Raw genomic sequence first — 17,287 nt, 5'->3', positions numbered from 1 at the left:
GGTTAGAATTCATGTCATGTTGTGTGTCAGAAACAGATCACCATTAAATAACATCATCATAACATCTAACATGTGCATAAAAGTGGGATGTTATTAGCAGTGTTATCATGCAGGCTGACCTGCTGCTGTTTATTAGTTATTGACATGTGATGTAACGTAAAAATATAACGAAGTGATTGCTCAAGATCAATACTCTCTCTCACACTCATATTTGTGGGACAGTATTTATACTGTAGATAGAGGCTAATTAGGTTATCTTAGCCTAAAACCGGCAATGAGGAAACAGCAGAGCCACTGGAGATCGTAGGTAAATACAGTGCGACCTAACTTGTACAAAAACTGAAGTGAAAATGACAAGTTGCAGTTTTAAGGAGTGTTTCCTGTCCAGAACAATACCTTCCTGAAAAAACCTTACTGTATGGCTGCACTTTTTGATAGATAGATAGATAGATAGATAGATAGATAGATAGATAGATAGATAGATAGATAGATAGATAGATAGATAGATAGATAGATAGATAGATAGATAGATAGATAGATAGATAGATAGATAGATAGATAGATAGATAGATAGATAGATAGATAGATAGATAGATATGTGCTAACTCAGCAGGTACTGGCAAGCCTTTGCTCAGCAAGCAACTTTTTGTCATAAAGTTCTCTTCACTGAAATGTCATTGGTCAGAAACCAGCTCAGGTTATACCATAAAACACACACAAAGGCACAAAGAGACACAAAGAGATAGTGGAGGTGGAGTGCACCTGTATGGTGAGGGGCAGCTGTCTTTGGATACAGGTGCACCACCATGTGCCCAGCCCCAAATAAACTTGTGTCAGCAGTTGGATGAAGTTCGGCTTTTAAATTGGGACAACTGTGCTATCTAGGGTTAACTGTCCCAACTAACAAGTGACTGTGACAGCTGCTGTCAGACATTTCTACTCAATACACCAGTGCAGACCACCCTCTGCACTGAGCCCGGGAATCTCTTTGTCGTGGGTTAAGGTTAGGGTGTGTGTGTGAGTGTGGGGGTTGCAGACACCGTGTCGATTTACACAGTGAGTTCAGATCAGACATACTGCATTGTCTGGTGAGAAGACCTGACTAGGACACATGTTAGTGTGCCAGACATGCTTATAAATTAACCTCAATATGTGTAAATGGACATAAAATGCAAAGGAGGAGTGCTAACAGGGCTGCAGGTAGTGCCACCCTCTGATTGGTGCATCCTCTGTCTCTGTGCAGTGAAGGTAGGGGAGGTAAACCAAGAGCCCCTGGAGACAGCATTCAAATATTACCACCCTAGACATTATTTCTAGAAGGACTTGCAAAAAGCCGTGCCAAATGAGCCACCCGTTTGAAATGTGAGCTGGCCTGATGCACTGCTGTCATGCCGTGCATTGCTTCAAAAAATTTGATGGGCCTGCCAACAGCTTGCGGATGGCAAAATGAATTGCATATGTGAGAGAGTGTCATCTACACACATGTGTCAGTCATCGTTAAGAATTTCAACCCTGCTCAAATTCATGGAAGTCTATGGAGCTGATGTTGTAATCAATCCTAACCCACGAGTCCACTGTTCCTCCGTCTGGTTAGAGACAGGCAGCTCTCCAAGAGTTCTAAATGGCTCCGGCTCTGTGTGAACCCTGACCTAACAGAGATTACTACTACTAAGTGGTTCATATGTTAATGTCCTGTCTACACATTCTGGAGAGGAGCATGCTGGCCTTGTAGTTCCTGTCCTGTTTTGGACTGAAGTAACAGAGAGGTATTTTGAGAGCCTAAGCTCCTCTTTTAGTTTCCTTCCACCTCTCCTAAGTGATTATGATTTCTGCATTGGACTTTAGGACTTCCATAGAAATAGGTGGTTTGGGATCTCCAGAGGTTTCTCTTCTGTGACACGACTCCCTGATTGAAAAAGATGGACTGATATGATCTAATGGTGTCATTTACTGCCCGTCGATCAGCTTCATGTGTGGCACTTGACACGGACCGGCCCGAAAAAGCAAAAGGAACATCATATAAAACACTTACAACATTTACAAGTTGCACAAATTTTACTGACGGGCAGTCAAACATCTGCAAACCTCTGTATACAAGCAATACACTGGAACACAGCAGAGAGAGATGGGAAGCAGCTGAAGCCCGTGTTTTTCTCTTCTCCATCAGCGGCTTGTGTCCTTCTGTGTGATGGCTCAACAATGACGATTGTCATCTAATCGAATCCACATTGAGTTCTAAGAATTGGACAGGAAACAACAGCTGTGTGTGCAGCATGCATGAGTGCTGTATATTCCATGAGAATAATGAAAGGGAGCTGTAACCATTACAGTATCAACTGTCATTGTCATTAAAAGGACAAAGGATGATCTGCATAAATACATGGGGAGTTCCTCTGCAGCGGCTGCAACAGTAAGTACAAAAGCAAGGTAAATAAAAAGCAGTAATCAATCTTCATTTTTATTGGTCACATAATCTCAACCTGTGCAACAGCTTGATTGAATTTCTGTGATGTAAAATGTAATTTGTGTTGTGTTATCCAGGTCAGAAATGCAAATATTTGCGTTTGGCCTGCTGCATAAAGAGAGCCCAGGCGACACTCTGCATCCAAGTAATCACATTTACCAACAAATCTTTTTAGCATCTGTAAGATCCTGTTTCTGCCTCTTGTAGTGGATCTGAGATAAGTTCAGGAAAGTGGAGCTTTAAGGGTCAGTGGCAACAAATTTACTTTAACCATTCTTACAGTACCTGTATCGAGATACCGCTTAATGGTGGCACTACGATTTTTCTGTGAATGTGGGGGTTTAGTTAGCCTGTTAAAATGGATTAGTATTTTGCAGGTGGAGTCCAGTAGTTTTTAGATTAATGCATATGATGTCAATCAATGTGTATGATTATTTCCTCCACAAGCCTGTCCTTAGTGTGAATAAGACCTAAAGTTTACACAAAATAAAACTGAATTGTTTTATAAAAATGACCAGAAGTACATGAACATGTTTATACAGATTGGTTGTCCTTGCTGTAGCTGTTTTGTTTTGTGGCTCTCACTTCTAAATGCATACAAACACAGATCACACATTTAGTAATAATGCAGTTTTTAAGTTGCAATGGAGCGTTTTTATCACTAAATTCAACCACTTCATATAAGCCCATTGAGCACCTTAGAGAAATGCATGATATGTTATGAGCTGAGCTTTTATGGATGACAACAGATGTAGTTACATTTCTGCAGGGACAGAAGCAATCTGTACCACAACATGTAGTGAGGTAGGTCTACTCTATACCAGGGTGTTCCTGCAAGGAAATACTGGATTATAATCCATACAAGTTGATCAGACTGAGCCTGATCCAGTCTGTTTGCTCCTCTATATAACTGTAACTTTGGTCTAATGAATGTGCAGCTGTGTGTGTGTGTGTAGCATAAAGTTTAAGGGATCCTTCTTCCCTATACTCCCTATCCCTACTCATCATCATCACCATCATCATCATCATAGCTGCCGCCCCTCCCTCCCCCCTTCTCGCACTGTTTTCCCAGATTTATTCACGTGCAGCTCGCTCCCGCCTCACTCAGACATTCTGTCGCCAGCGCCGTGACGTCACCTGCGCCGGGAGCCTCCTCCGCTCAGAACGTTTCCCTCCGCGAGATTCAAGATAATCTAGTCCCTTCTCACCGCGGCAACCCTGAACTTGACTAATGAAATACAGACGGTACAGTTATTTAGTATATTTCACATTAGGCGGTTTTGTTAAAGATTTCTGTCATTTGTTTCAGTGTAAAGACTGATTATGAAGAGTCAGTCTGAGCAAATTACTACTGAATATAAAATAGTGATTAGATCTGTAAACTTATTATTATAGTTTTGAATAATTTGTGGTATTTTTAGAGCTTTATGTATCTATGTACTCTTATCTGCAAGATAGTCATCAGTTTAGTTATCAACAGGAAATTTGCTTCTCTGCCTCTGATAAAATCTGCTTTTATCTAATAGTTTCTGCAGTTTAAGCCAACCTGAACTTGTATTAGGAATATTTCTCACACACGTGTATGGACTGATTTATCCCACCAGAAGAAATGACACTTCCAAGTCCTCTGCGGCTGCTGTCCTGCCTTGAAGGCTATTTTCATGCATTATCATGCAATATTAATGAGATGGATTGAAAAAAAACTGTTAGAAGTTTTTGCTCTTGACATTGCAACATTATGCAGAGGGGAAGAAAGCCTGCATCAGGTCTGAGGAGCTGAGACACCGGCGTGTGGAAGCATGCTTGTGTGCTTATACCCTGCTCTTTGGACACTTTTGTTCTCCTGACAGAACAGTGCTTATCATTTCACAATCAAAGCAAGACGGAGAACTGAGGCTTAACATGGTGTGGTTCAAGAGTTCACTATTGATGAGATACCTGTGTGTCATTTAAAACTACTCAAAGCCTTAGCCTGATGTGCATTTAGCCTTTAAGTAGCCTAACATTTTAGAATGATATCTTTTATGTTAAAGATCAGATGAGATCTGGGTTGCCATACAAGCTTAAAAAGGGGGAAATAATCCACATGTTCAGGGGGGTGTGCCTTTTCACATCTCGCTTCCTTTCACACAAACTGAAAACGCTTCTCTGCTGAGAACCTATTTGAATTAGCGAGAAACCCCGCATTGTTTCACACTTACATAATCCATTTCCACACAAGTGAATGAAGATGTTGGATGTGTAAAAAGTAGGTCTTGTTGTCGGGGGCTGCATCCCGCGGCGTGATACTGGCGCTCAGCGGAGGGTGAGGCGGCTCCGCGACTCACTGACGCCAGGCCGAGCAGACCTAAGTGAGGCAGAGAGAGCACACAGGAGGAGCCGCAGACACAGGCAGCACAGGAAGAAAAGGTACTGTAAACTTTTGTTGTCCGTCTTAACATGCTAAATGAAAACTCTTTGTGTTGTTCTTGTGTTACAGTGTGCATGGCTTGGTTTGTAGGGTCGTAGCTGTGTACGGTTATCAGCTCAGGAGTGTGTCATCTGGCAGCTTCAAACTTTTTTTTTCTTCCTTTTCCTCACAGTGTCAGACTGAAGTTGTGAATTTAGCCACCCGAGTGCTATTTTAGTAAAGGTATAATAATATAAGCAGACTCTCTGTGTATTGAATCAAATGGAGGTGCTGCTTTTTAACCCTAAAACAAGACTTATTCTGCTTAACTCAAAAGCATTTACCAGTGCACACTCATGGAAATGTAAACAAAGTGCCAGACTACCTTTTAGCATGAAAAAGGGCCCATGCTATAGAATGTGTTGGACAAGCTTGGTGTGGGTAAATGGGTGGTCGTCTTGTGACATACACTTCATCTCCATTAATCATCTATTTGGATCAGTGATGTGAAAAAAATGGCCCAGGTTTGTTTGATTGTTCTGGTTTGTTGAACCAGAGGATGTGCGTGGATGAATAATACCACAATGTTGTAAATCAATCATAGTTTGATGTCATCAAAGCATCTATCAGTGTGTAATTAATAGAAATGTGTTCCTGCAGCAGCACCGCCAGTTTCTTGTTGTTGCATTGTCTCCTGGTGGTTGCAGACTTACAGAGCGCCTGTTTCAGCTGGTGCACTTGTGTTTCAGTTATGTTAGTGTGTTTATGAATTTGTGTCAGTAAGAGTGTATAAGAGAGAAAGAGAGGGAGGGAGGGAGAGACCTACAGCAGCTAAGGCTAGATCTCTTGACATTATTGAAGATGACATATCAGATTACCCAAAGGACAGGAATTTGTCCTTGTCCGTGACAGACTTTCAATTGTTTTATTGTTCTACATTGTCAAGTGTACAGATTTTCTGTTTATGAATTTATGAATTAGACCAATGCTTTTTAATGCTACCAATAAAATGAGATTGAATCCTCTTGAGTAACAATGCACACACAATGTGACATGACTATCTATCTATCTATATATCTATCTATCTATCTATCTATCTATCTATCTATCTATCTATCTTTGATCTGTTTACTGAGTGAATAGGCTAGTATTACTGTCCAGCATCATTCACGATTGTGAGCAACATCTCCTGAGAGAAGCTGCAGCAGTGAGGTGATTAGTTCAAGAATTGTGCAAAATAAATTCCCATTTTTATTACAGTCTTTTTCATGCTTTTTAAACTGTGCAGCAGAAATAATCAGCAGATTAGATGATAAAGAAACATATCTTGAGTTGTCATGCTGCTCGTGTGTGTGTCTGTGCAGTTGATAACACAGCCTGCCATGTGTCTGGGTGAGGTGTCCACCCTAACACAACACAAACCCAACACTGAGTGCCATGCATGTTTGAGATAGCTGCCTGAAAACCCATGTGTTTGCCTGTTATGTCTGCAGTGTCCGTGTGGGGACGTGAAGAATCTGATCCCAGTTCAGCCCTTCAAAGTCTAGACAATGCTGAAGCCAGTTTGGAGATTGACTAGTGTGGTGTTTAAAGCAGCTCAGTTGTGCTGTAGTTACTGTGTCTGAGCTGTGGCTGATGGCTGTGAGGAAAATTGACCCCAGTCAGTTAAAAGAGCCTCTCGGGTCAATGCCATGTCTAGTCAGTGAGGGCAGCACCTCATGTCTGACTGTGGTTATTTCAAGCTTTGCTCTTTTACCAATACTACAATAGACCATTGTATTGACTAGAGAAAAATAAATCTGCATTTGGTGGCTATGGGGGCTGAATAATGAACCTCAGTGGTGAGCAGGATGAGCTGATGTGTGAGCCAGTGTTAGGTTATAGCTGATATATTGTGTATGTTGGCTGATAATTAGAAAGACAATGCAGCAGAAGAATTTACAAACATGTGTTGCCTTTGTAGCTGTTCACCACAAAAAGGGGTCTATTTTTAAAACTTCAGAAATAAGTTCCTGTATTTAAAGCTGGCATCAAATTTCAGGTTAGAATTTCCATTTTGTTCTGTATACGTATCCTGTTTCCTGACGAATTTAAATCTTGTTTTTGTTTTGTAAATGGAAAAAAATAAATAGAGATGGAGCTCATTATCTCCACTGTTCATGAATCTGTCTATAATGTAACTCGGCAAGAAGCTTGTTTGACCTTTTTTGTTTGAAGCACAGTCCAAAAGTTAAAAGATATTTAATTTCCAACTATAAACCAAAGAAATTGGAAGATTTATAAAATATCAAAGTACCATTACATTAATGTAGTGTTGAATAAATGCGCAGGATATCCTTTAGATCCTTGTAGTGTCACTGTTACAACACTTAGAGGCGATCAGTCATAAAGTACTCAGTGAAGAGACCAGATATGTTCCAGATATATGAGTGTACTCAGGCTTGTTCCCTCCAAAACACTCAGTCCGTCTTAGATCTCTGGCTTCACCATCACTCTCACTTTCTTCCCTTCTTTCTCTTTGCGTCATCCCCCCCTTTCTTCCTCTCTTTATCTATCACCCTCTCTCTTCCTGCACTTCTCTGTTTATAGCCAGTGACTCCATTGAGCGGGGGTTAATGGAGGCCCCATCCAGGACCCTGCTGATAAATAATGTAGCTTCTTTATAATGCTGCATCCCCGGGGAGGGTCCAGAGAGCATCATTACTGCCTCCTCATCCTACACAGCCCAGGCCTAAATTGATTAACAGACACTGGAGCAGTGCAAAATGATCCATGGGGCTAGTGTAGTGGCTAACAGCTTGCACCAGGTGGGTCAAAGCTTCTGTCTGTCAGTGTCGCATGATCCCACTCTGTGCTCCCATTAGCCTCAGTTTCTGTCCGGTGGGCTAACTGATGGCCATAACAAGCTACCGCTAACGCAATAGTGAAAGAGCATTGCTCTGACTAGGCTGTAAGAAATGGTCAGAGTGGTTTTTATGGAGCTGTTGTGTAAATGATGGTGTGTGTTTCAGTTTTTATGGGGAAGAGCGCCACGGCCAAGGCCACTGCAGGCATCTTGGAGACTTTTCATTGCCTGTGTTAGACATGGGGGGTGAAGTGTAGCTAGTTAATATATGGTGATTTAGCCAAGTTAGTCATTACATCAGAAAAAGGAGCCCAAACAAATATTATCTGTAATCCTACCATCAGAGCTGCAAATATGAATCTATCTGTGTTCGTACAAAAATCTTTCTTTGCTTGGATATATTTGGGTCTTTGGACTGCAGGTCAGACTAAACTATCTATCTAAAACAATTAGTGTACACAGTATCTGTGCTGAAATCCAAGTTATTTCTATTTGACAATATGCGAACCTCCACAAGAAAAAATTCTACTTACACAGATTGTCTGACAGAGAATTGTTTAGAGTTGGTGCACAAAAGACTGTTAGGTCATGCACACATTCTCATCTATACATAGATATAGAAAGAGTGAAGCACATTGGCGCCTTTATATTTTGACTGTCTCACAGACAGCTCCAAACTTGTATTGTCCAAAGAAGTAACACGGTGCCATATCAGAGACTTTTAACAAGCATGTGGTCATGCAAGCAGGCAGAGATTTAAAATATCCAAGAAACATGGCCTCCAGCTGCAGCTGACTGACAGCACGGGATTGTTGGTTCTGCTCCAGATGTTACTGCACTGAGCTTTCTGGAATCTTCCATCTGAAGTGGATTAAAGTTTGTCTTTGTGCAGCAGGCCCTGAACTTGTGCTGATAGTGCTGGCTGTTACTGCAAGCCCATCAAAGCAGCTCTGCGGCTGGATGTGAATAAAAATCACTTCTTTATGTGTCTGGGCGTTGACCCTCACCCAAGTATGTTGTTGCCTTTTGAACTGTACACTTTGAGGTACATGTTTATATGTGTCAGGATGTGCTGAGTCGATTTTTTTTCAAGTGAACAGATGAATTTGTGGAGCTTTTCTCTTTATAATGAATGATAAGTCCACACAATAATAAAAAATATGTACGATGTCTTAAAGACCCCACTATCGGTACAATGTAATTATGAATTTTTCAAACATTTTATGATGAATCAACAAATTGTTTGGTAGAATAATTGTTGCTATGAGTACTTGAGGTATAATATTTTAAGGCAAGATCAAAGAAACCCAGCATCTCCAGTGACTGGCTCGCTCTGAAGCCACACCTAAGTCTTTTCTGACCTGTGCACCTAAACACTGTGACTACAATGGAACATGTGGAAAATGGAGATAACAGTCAGGGTGAGAGGTTTTTTTCCCCCCTCTGCACCTGTGGAACAGCCTGCAGGGAAGTGAAGTCACTGCTATGCTAGTGATGACACATATTTCTCTACAGCCTGTTTCCTGTTTCTCCTCTAGTGGAGTGTTCTCATCAGATCTTCACAGAGAGTATAGCAAGATGATATCATGCTGAAATACATTTTTCTTTCCTCGTACGTTTGTATGTGCGGTGTCACTTGTTTAGTTGACCCGGTGCTGTTTAAATTGCGAGGCAAATTATAGTCCCAATTTGCAGCTTTTCACTCACTGTAGTTTACAATATTAAGTGTAGAAGATCTTCACACACACACACACACGTATGTTGTAAACAGCACCTGTTCGCATCAAACTTCCCTGTTTGCCAGTATGATGTAGCCCACACATGCTGTAGCAGACGAAGATAGAAATGGCTGTTCATCCCATAATCTGAAGGGCCAGGAATAACTACAGAGCAGTTTTAATGATGTATTTGTTCCTGCTCGTAGGAAATCCAATCTGCTGCAGGCTTTACTGTCAGAGAGTGATGCATCCTCACCCATGAGTCAGTACGGGTAAATGCTGGTGGATTTCTGACATGCTGTTTATTTGATTTCTGGGATTGCATCTGAACATTTATCCACAGCCAAACCTAAACCATAACTGTGTTTTATCTCTCTAATTGTATTCAGACCAAACTTGAAAAGAAGGTGGAACAGGGAGTGCTCAGTGTGCTCGTTTCCCCTTTTAAAAGCTAGAATGCCTGTACCTTCTAGCTACTGAATTGCTCCTGTGGGACTGCAGTGAATGGGCACATCTATCCTGGGGCCTACATGCACTTCCTTTTTATTGTCCAGCACATTGCCAGATTCCTGCCCAAAACCAGTGTTTGTTTGTTGGTTGATTGGTTGGTGGTGAAACTTTGCAGAGAATACATCATCAAACGTATTAATAGAGGATTAATTGACATTAAATGTAATCATTCATTGCAGTCCAGCTGAAGATTTGAGCTGCAATATAACTATAGTAATAGTATATCTACTACAGGTGGTGAAAGCCAGATTCCTCAGCAGTGTTTGCTAAAGGTTATGCAGAATGCATACAGTATGTGAAGTCCTTTGCTGTAAATGGCATTAGTAATTGGTGGTAATGTGACAAGCCATACAGCCAGGAAGCTATCTGGAGAATGTCGGGTTGGGGCTGATGTCCACAGGAGGATCTGCTGTGCCAGTTTCCCAGAAGCCATGGCTGACATGACCATACCAGCTATAACAGTGACATCATCATTAGCCTTATCAAGGGCTTCTTTCTGGTGTCAGGCATCAGTGCTGCTGGTGCACTGATACAAGATGAACCTTATGATTATTACTTATTGCTGCACCTTATGGTGGAGTTTTTAACTAACGTGGATTCTTTATTTTCCCTCTAGTGAGAAGAGGACCTGACACTACATCTTGGAAGCCGAGGACTGTCTGAAACTCCAGAAAACAAACTTTCAAACAATATTTGACTCTTTGTCTTCTGAGAGTTAACAGGTTACACTGCCTTTAGGAGAGGGGAGGAGGGCGGCTAATCCAACATGAATGTCACCTCACTCTTTTCCTTCACTAGTCCAGCGGTCAAAAGGCTGCTGGGTTGGAAGCAGGGAGATGAGGAAGAGAAATGGGCTGAAAAGGCCGTGGATGCTCTGGTTAAGAAACTAAAAAAGAAGAAGGGAGCCATGGAGGAGCTGGAGCGAGCACTCAGCTGCCCTGGTCAGCCCAGTAACTGTGTGACAATCCCTCGCTCGCTGGACGGACGGCTGCAGGTGTCCCACAGGAAAGGTCTGCCGCATGTCATTTACTGCCGGGTGTGGCGTTGGCCCGACCTGCAGTCCCATCACGAGCTGAAGCCACTGGAATGCTGCGAGTACCCCTTTGGCTCCAAACAGAAGGATGTGTGTATCAACCCGTATCACTACAAACGAGTGGATAGTCCAGGTCAGGAATCTCCGGTTGCAGGTGTTCACACACTGACTTTATTAAATATACCTGGATGTTTTATTTTCCCTTTATTTGCTTGTCTTCTGTAAACACAGCTTGGAGGTCAGATCAGTCATTAATGCTGCTCTGTTGTGCTGAGGCACATAGAATAAGTTGATTTTAATGAAATATCAGTTTTAAGCTTAGGTCTGATCATTTCTTTGCAATGGAACAGTGTGTTACACATGACTTAATTTAGCCTTACATTGGGTTTTTGGGTTCAGAGGGTTCATTCACATTCAGAATGTTAAATCTAATTAGTAAAACCAATGTAATGTGTAATGTGTTGTAAAAAATTGACAAACCAAGTTAAACACCCTAAAATAAACTCAGGATAAGCTCTATAAAAAGTTTTTTTTAGATCAGATTTTACAAATTGATTGTGGCCCCGCTTGCCTTATTTCCTCTGGCAGGTCGTTCCAAAAACCTTTAGGAGTTCTGGGCTGCACAGAAATAAAACAATTCAAACACTATTTGGCCTCTTACTAAACAGAAAAGGAGGGTCAGCTGACAAGATAAAAGCAGCTGTGTGCAGGGTGCGAAGTGTGTAAAGGGCTGAGTGTGTGCATGTGTGTGTTTGTTCATGTGTGTACGGAGCAGGAAATTCCATCTGAGGGAGAATGAGGGCTTTGTTTTGGGCATGCTCTGTACTGCAGGCCCTTCTTTTTTTGCACACATGTAGACACACATAGGCACACACTCTTTCACTTGCATGTTAAAAAAACGAGGACACACAAACTCATTCTCGTACTCACATACACACCCTTGACTGCAGGCACAGTTACTCTGAGGATGGTTGGAACAGGAAGACGCTCACCCACACACAATAGGAGGAAAGGGCTGTTGCCTGCCTCGCACACGTTTTGTTTTTGTAGTGGGTGGAAGACAGAAGGCTAAGGTGATTCAACCCCACAGCACCTGTCTGTCTACACTACACCCACCCCCCTACACTGCCCTTCCTCTTTTTTTTCCTCCTTTACCACCACCAACCTACAAACACACACACATCCTGTCAATCTCCCCTGTTCGTGTAATACCACAGCTGTCCTCCTCCTCCACATACAACCTTTAAAATACACTGCTACATTGATGCATTGGCCTGTAGCAACACATTTTGGCTACCTGCAGGAATACTGACAGCCGTGCGAGCCCCATCTAAAATTTCAGCAGCAGCTTAATTTATCTGCACAGGTATTTATAGACACAAGCGGAGCGTATCTCTTGTGGTTTGTACTGCACCTGAATAGCCCTCAGTCAGGATATTTACCCCAAGTGATGAATTCCACAAGAATGGCCTGCCTCAAAATGTCTGTTCAGAGCAGAAACCTGAGAGTCTGAGCCAAGTACTGCTGGCTAAGACCAACTGCCTGGAAGCTGACCTTTGAAAAATGCAGCGACATCTGCGCTCAGAATGTTGAATCAAGGACAGAGCCAGAAAGAGATTTCTTTTTTACTTTGGAATCAAATAACTTGCTTATTGAGTCAGTGTGGATCTTTTTGCATGTGTGCAGTCATACATCCTGTCTGAAATGATGAAACAATTAACAGTAAGCGATAGATCAAGTTCCCAATTAATCCCATTAGTTTATTGTAGTGTATAAATCACTGAGGGTGTAGTTACAAAGAAAACGAAAGACATTTTTTTACTTCATTCATTGTGTTTCATGTTGTCAACAGCAATGTCTTGATTCATCAGTATTTTATAAATATAGCTCTCAGTGGTTTTAGTGAACAGGAGTTTTATTTGACTTTACTTCTTCTCTTCCTGTTTAGTGTTGCCGCCTGTTTTGGTACCACGGAACAGCGAGTTCAACGCCAAACATACAATGTTGCCTCGCTTCCGCAACCCTCTTCAACAGAACGAGCCACACATGCCCCAGAATGCCACCTTCCCAGAATCCTTTGCTCAGGCCAACACTATGCCTTTCTCACATTCGCCGGGAAACAGCTACCCAAACTCACCTGGAAGTGGCAGCAGTGCCACCTTTCCTCATTCACCATCCAGCTCCGACCCCGGCAGTCCATTCCAAATGCCAGGTGAGATCCGGTACACAATGGCCTCTTGAGTGTTTGTCCTTTTTCTTCTACATTAGCTCATTTTACTTTGTACTTCCTCCTTCCTGATGCAGAGACTCCCCCTCCTGCCTACATGCCCCCAGAGGAGCAGATGACTCAGGATTGCCCCCAGCCAATGGACACCAACCTCCTGGCTCCACCCTTGCCCATAGAAAGCAACAACCGGGCAGGTAACCATAATAGTTACTATCTTACTCACACACACACACACACACACACACACACACACACACACACACACACACACATATTTGTCCTTGTGTTCACTTGTTTATTGATATATATACATAACGCTGTTTGCACCTGCTCGCCTTGATCTGCAGGTGCAAAGACTTCTGGGAAGCCTGTTTTTTTTTCTCTTGTGGCCAAATGCCAAACACAAAAAAAGAAAGAAACCCCGCAGTGGGATTGCTGTGCCATATCCTGTCAGATAAAACAGTGTGGGCAGGTTCTGCTAATTTACAGTAGAGCTTTGTCAGTGGGTGCGGGCCCATGGGAAGCCTCAGCAAATTAAGCCAGTTTTATGGGGCCTATAAAAGCCGGGGCTTATGTCATCTCTGCTGGTGGTAACTCGTTAACGATAAGATTCACTAATTACCTCCAACTTTCAAATCTGAAATGCGGTGCAATAATTGCTGCTACCTTGACTGTGTGGTTTTTGATTGTACTGCTGTAGACACACGTCTGAGCACTACATTTATTTATAACTCACACACACTGGACATATATTGTCCTCCACAGCAGTTTGAATGAAAGCAAAGTTCAATAGTTGTTTATGTTTAAGCTTTAATTTTCTGACAGCAATAAAAGAAGAAAATATGCATCAAATTAAATATGAAGTAGGTACCACTGATAAAAATGACATGAAATAAACATTTAGTTTTGCCAAATGTCTAATATTTGGAAACAAGACAAGTAAAAGTAGTGATGTAAGGTAAAGTCAATTCTAACTACATTCATCTTAAATGGCCAAAGAAAAATGTGACAAATGTGACAGAATTAAGCTATTTTGTGATCTTATCACCTCTTGTGTGGCTATAGGCCACTGTGTCTAAACGTGTTTTACGGTGCACTGAAAGTTCAGAGGCTCTGCCCACACATGCTAACAGCTGTGGCGGGAAGAGCTATTGAAAGTTTTGTTTGCTGGAAATGAGAGTTTGGTGAGTTTTTTGAGCTCTTTTCCACAAGCTGCATCCTGTAGAGAGGAGCAGGTTTCTATTGTAGGCCAGCTCCAGGAAGGGGACAGACAAAACACACCTGCTGGCCAGTGCCACGCTACAGAGGAAGTTTGGGAGAAGTATGTGCTTAGATAAACATGATTTATTCCTCTCTCCCTCTCTCAGTGAGGGTGAGGCCAGCTGGCACTGGCCCGCCCTGAGATACCAGGCACAGAGAGCATAGCCAGACCCCTTCTATTGACTGTTTGCCTGCTCAGTACAGACTGGGCCCCAGACCACAGACAGTCAGCATGCTTTAGAAAGCTTCTGTATTGATTCTGAGCCCAAATGTATAGAAATGTAGGGGTGGGTCCTATATGTTTATTCAGATCATTCTTATGAGCTGCATGGGACAGTTTGAATAAAATAACAAGTTGGCAGCAGTGGCTTCTGGCAGCGTGTCTGCACAGAGGAGTTTTTAATGTGTCTGTGTCTGTTTCTACAGCGTGCTCAGCTCACTCTTGTGACCTCTTAATGTGTTTCCTGTGCAGATGTGCAGCCTGTGGCCTATGAGGAACCCAAGCACTGGTGCTCCATTGTTTACTACGAGCTCAACAATCGTGTTGGAGAGGCGTTCCAGGCTTCCTCCACCAGCGTGCTGGTTGATGGCTTCACAGATCCCTCCAACAACCGCAACCGATTCTGTCTCGGACTGCTCTCCAACGTCAACCGCAACTCCACCATTGAGAACACCCGGCGGCACATCGGCAAAGGTGCAGCATGCAAAAACCTGTCAATGCACCGATTGTCAGCAGATGAGACTAAATCAATTGCTGTTGCCATTAGAGAGCGGGATCTAGAGTGGAACAAAACAATAACAACAAATTGACTAAACATTTCAGTGTATTGATTTAGAGTGACCACACTGATGGATTGGCCTGTTGTTAAAAAGCACACTCCTGATTCAGGTGAACAACTCCTAACACTGTCCTGCTCTCTCCTAGGTGTTCATCTGTATTACGTGGGAGGGGAGGTGTACGCAGAATGTCTGAGTGACAGCAGTATCTTCGTCCAGAGTCGCAACTGTAACTACCACCACGGCTTCCATCCCACAACTGTTTGTAAGATCCCCAGCGGCTGCAGCCTGAAGATCTTCAACAACCAGGAGTTTGCTGAGCTGCTGGCTCAGTCCGTCAACCACGGCTTTGAGGCCGTTTACGAGCTCACCAAGATGTGCACCATCCGCATGAGCTTTGTCAAGGTAACACGGTTTTCTTTTACAACTAAATTCCTCTGTTCCACTTTTGCGTCTTTACATTTTTCTTTTCTTTTTTAAATGAGTAACAACCTTTTACTTAAAAATGAGTGAACGGTACTGTCACGCATCTAAATGCTGGACAGCTCTATAAACACAGCTGAACAGTTCGCTAACAGTCACAGATATTCTGATCAGATAAAACAGAAAAACACTACTCCTGTAAAAATCTCAGCACTTACTGTCCAACTAAAATGTGAAGATGATGTTTTATAACATTTTACATCTTGCATGATCTTGTATCTTAATTAAATGTGTTTCCTGTATTTCAGGGTTGGGGAGCAGAGTACCACCGCCAAGACGTGACCAGCACACCCTGCTGGATTGAGATCCACCTGCATGGCCCCCTGCAGTGGTTGGATAAGGTGCTCACCCAGATGGGCTCCCCCCACAACCCTATATCCTCCGTCTCCTAGGCTTCACTGTCCTCAGCCCTGCGGCTGTCCATACCCCAGCATTTTGGTCTAAGTAGCAAGAATAGGCGCTAGCTGGTCCCAGACTGGTTCGTGGTTTAGTCAGTAGTTAATAAGTGATGGTGGTTTTGACTGAAACACAAACTGATCTGGGACCTGCTTTTAAAATGGGCAGGTTTGTTCTCTACTTGAAGGATGTCTGAATTGGGCACATTTACAGACTGGGAGAGGAGGAAGCAAACTGAGCGTGATGAAACTGGAACATACTTGATCTTTGTGACCAACTGTAATAATCAGACCATCACACTCATCATGACGCAAGTATCCTCTCTGATCCTGCTCCCACAGCTTCTCTATTTCATTGTTCTATTATTCTGACTCATAACTATTTTGCATCTAAATATTCCCTGAAAAAAAATCCAGATATATGTGTGTAGTTACAATAATTAAGGGACATTCCAGGTCGCCAAAATTGCAGTCGGCTGCTGTTTTGTGTCTGACTGCAGTGAGGTTGGCATGAAATGTACTTCTGAATTGTACAGTTAGCAGGGACTTGGAGGATGACCAGTATGGCTGAAAAATTACAATCATCTTCAGAAACAAGTTTCTCTAAATGTTCTTTTTTATTAAAGTCAAAATAAGATACCACAGATCATGGAAAAAAATATATATACAAGGGCAAAATTAAGGGGCGTTTAAGCATTTAGGGTTTGGTGTGGGGCGTGGCACTAAAAGGGCATTTCAGACAATAAAGACTAAAGTTTAAGTGTTGCTCATCTTGTGTTTTTAAGACAAAAAGAAATAGTGTTTAGATATATTCACTATTAGAATATGTGCTGTGCAGTCTGGTTTTGCAAAGCATAGTTTGGCTAGTGTAGCGTTACACATTTAAGACTGGTAGCTGGTTAGTTTGGTCCACTCTGCAGCAGATTCAGATGTGTCAAATATGGAGGACGTAAATATTTCAGTGACTGCGCCTCTCTTATTACATTGACTGAGCAAAACTTGTCAAATTAACGACTGTTATGGGAAAATGTTGAGCATTTAAATTTTAGTTGTTGACTGAGAAAAGGGCGTCAGTGACTGATGTCCCAGTATGATTTTGTTTTTTTGTTTGTTTTTTTTAGATTCTGCCATTCAATTCTTTCATGTTTTAAAGCAGTCCTCTTTGCTATTAAATTGTTACACTCTT

At 42.2% G+C, this 17,287-nt stretch overlaps 1 protein-coding gene across 3 annotated transcripts; it reads left to right on the top strand.

The window, feature by feature from the left end:
• The first annotated feature begins 4,727 nt into the window (after positions 1 to 4,727).
• On the top strand, positions 4,728 to 17,287 carry smad1 (SMAD family member 1). 3 transcript variants are annotated; one of them, XM_028404069.1, is made up of 8 exons: positions 4,763 to 4,873; positions 7,443 to 7,660; positions 10,543 to 11,113; positions 12,908 to 13,171; positions 13,264 to 13,380; positions 14,919 to 15,140; positions 15,372 to 15,628; positions 15,955 to 17,287. In XM_028404069.1, exons 3-8 carry the CDS (start codon positions 10,693 to 10,695, stop codon positions 16,096 to 16,098), a joined length of 1,425 nt encoding a protein of 474 aa, XP_028259870.1. In that variant the 5' UTR covers positions 4,763 to 4,873; positions 7,443 to 7,660; positions 10,543 to 10,692; the 3' UTR covers positions 16,099 to 17,287. The 3 variants fall into 3 exon arrangements, with proteins under 3 accessions (XP_028259880.1, XP_028259861.1, XP_028259870.1); XM_028404079.1 differs by lacking the exon at positions 7,443 to 7,660 and having other exon boundaries at positions 4,728 to 4,873; positions 10,543 to 11,092; XM_028404060.1 differs by lacking the exon at positions 7,443 to 7,660 and having other exon boundaries at positions 4,728 to 4,873.

This window comes from Parambassis ranga, chromosome 1 (genome assembly GCF_900634625.1).
Source record: "Parambassis ranga chromosome 1, fParRan2.1, whole genome shotgun sequence".
Taxonomy (NCBI): Eukaryota; Metazoa; Chordata; class Actinopteri; family Ambassidae; genus Parambassis; species Parambassis ranga.
The sequence above is the reverse complement of the archived record's forward strand: the minus strand, read 5'-3'. Positions and strand labels throughout refer to the sequence as shown.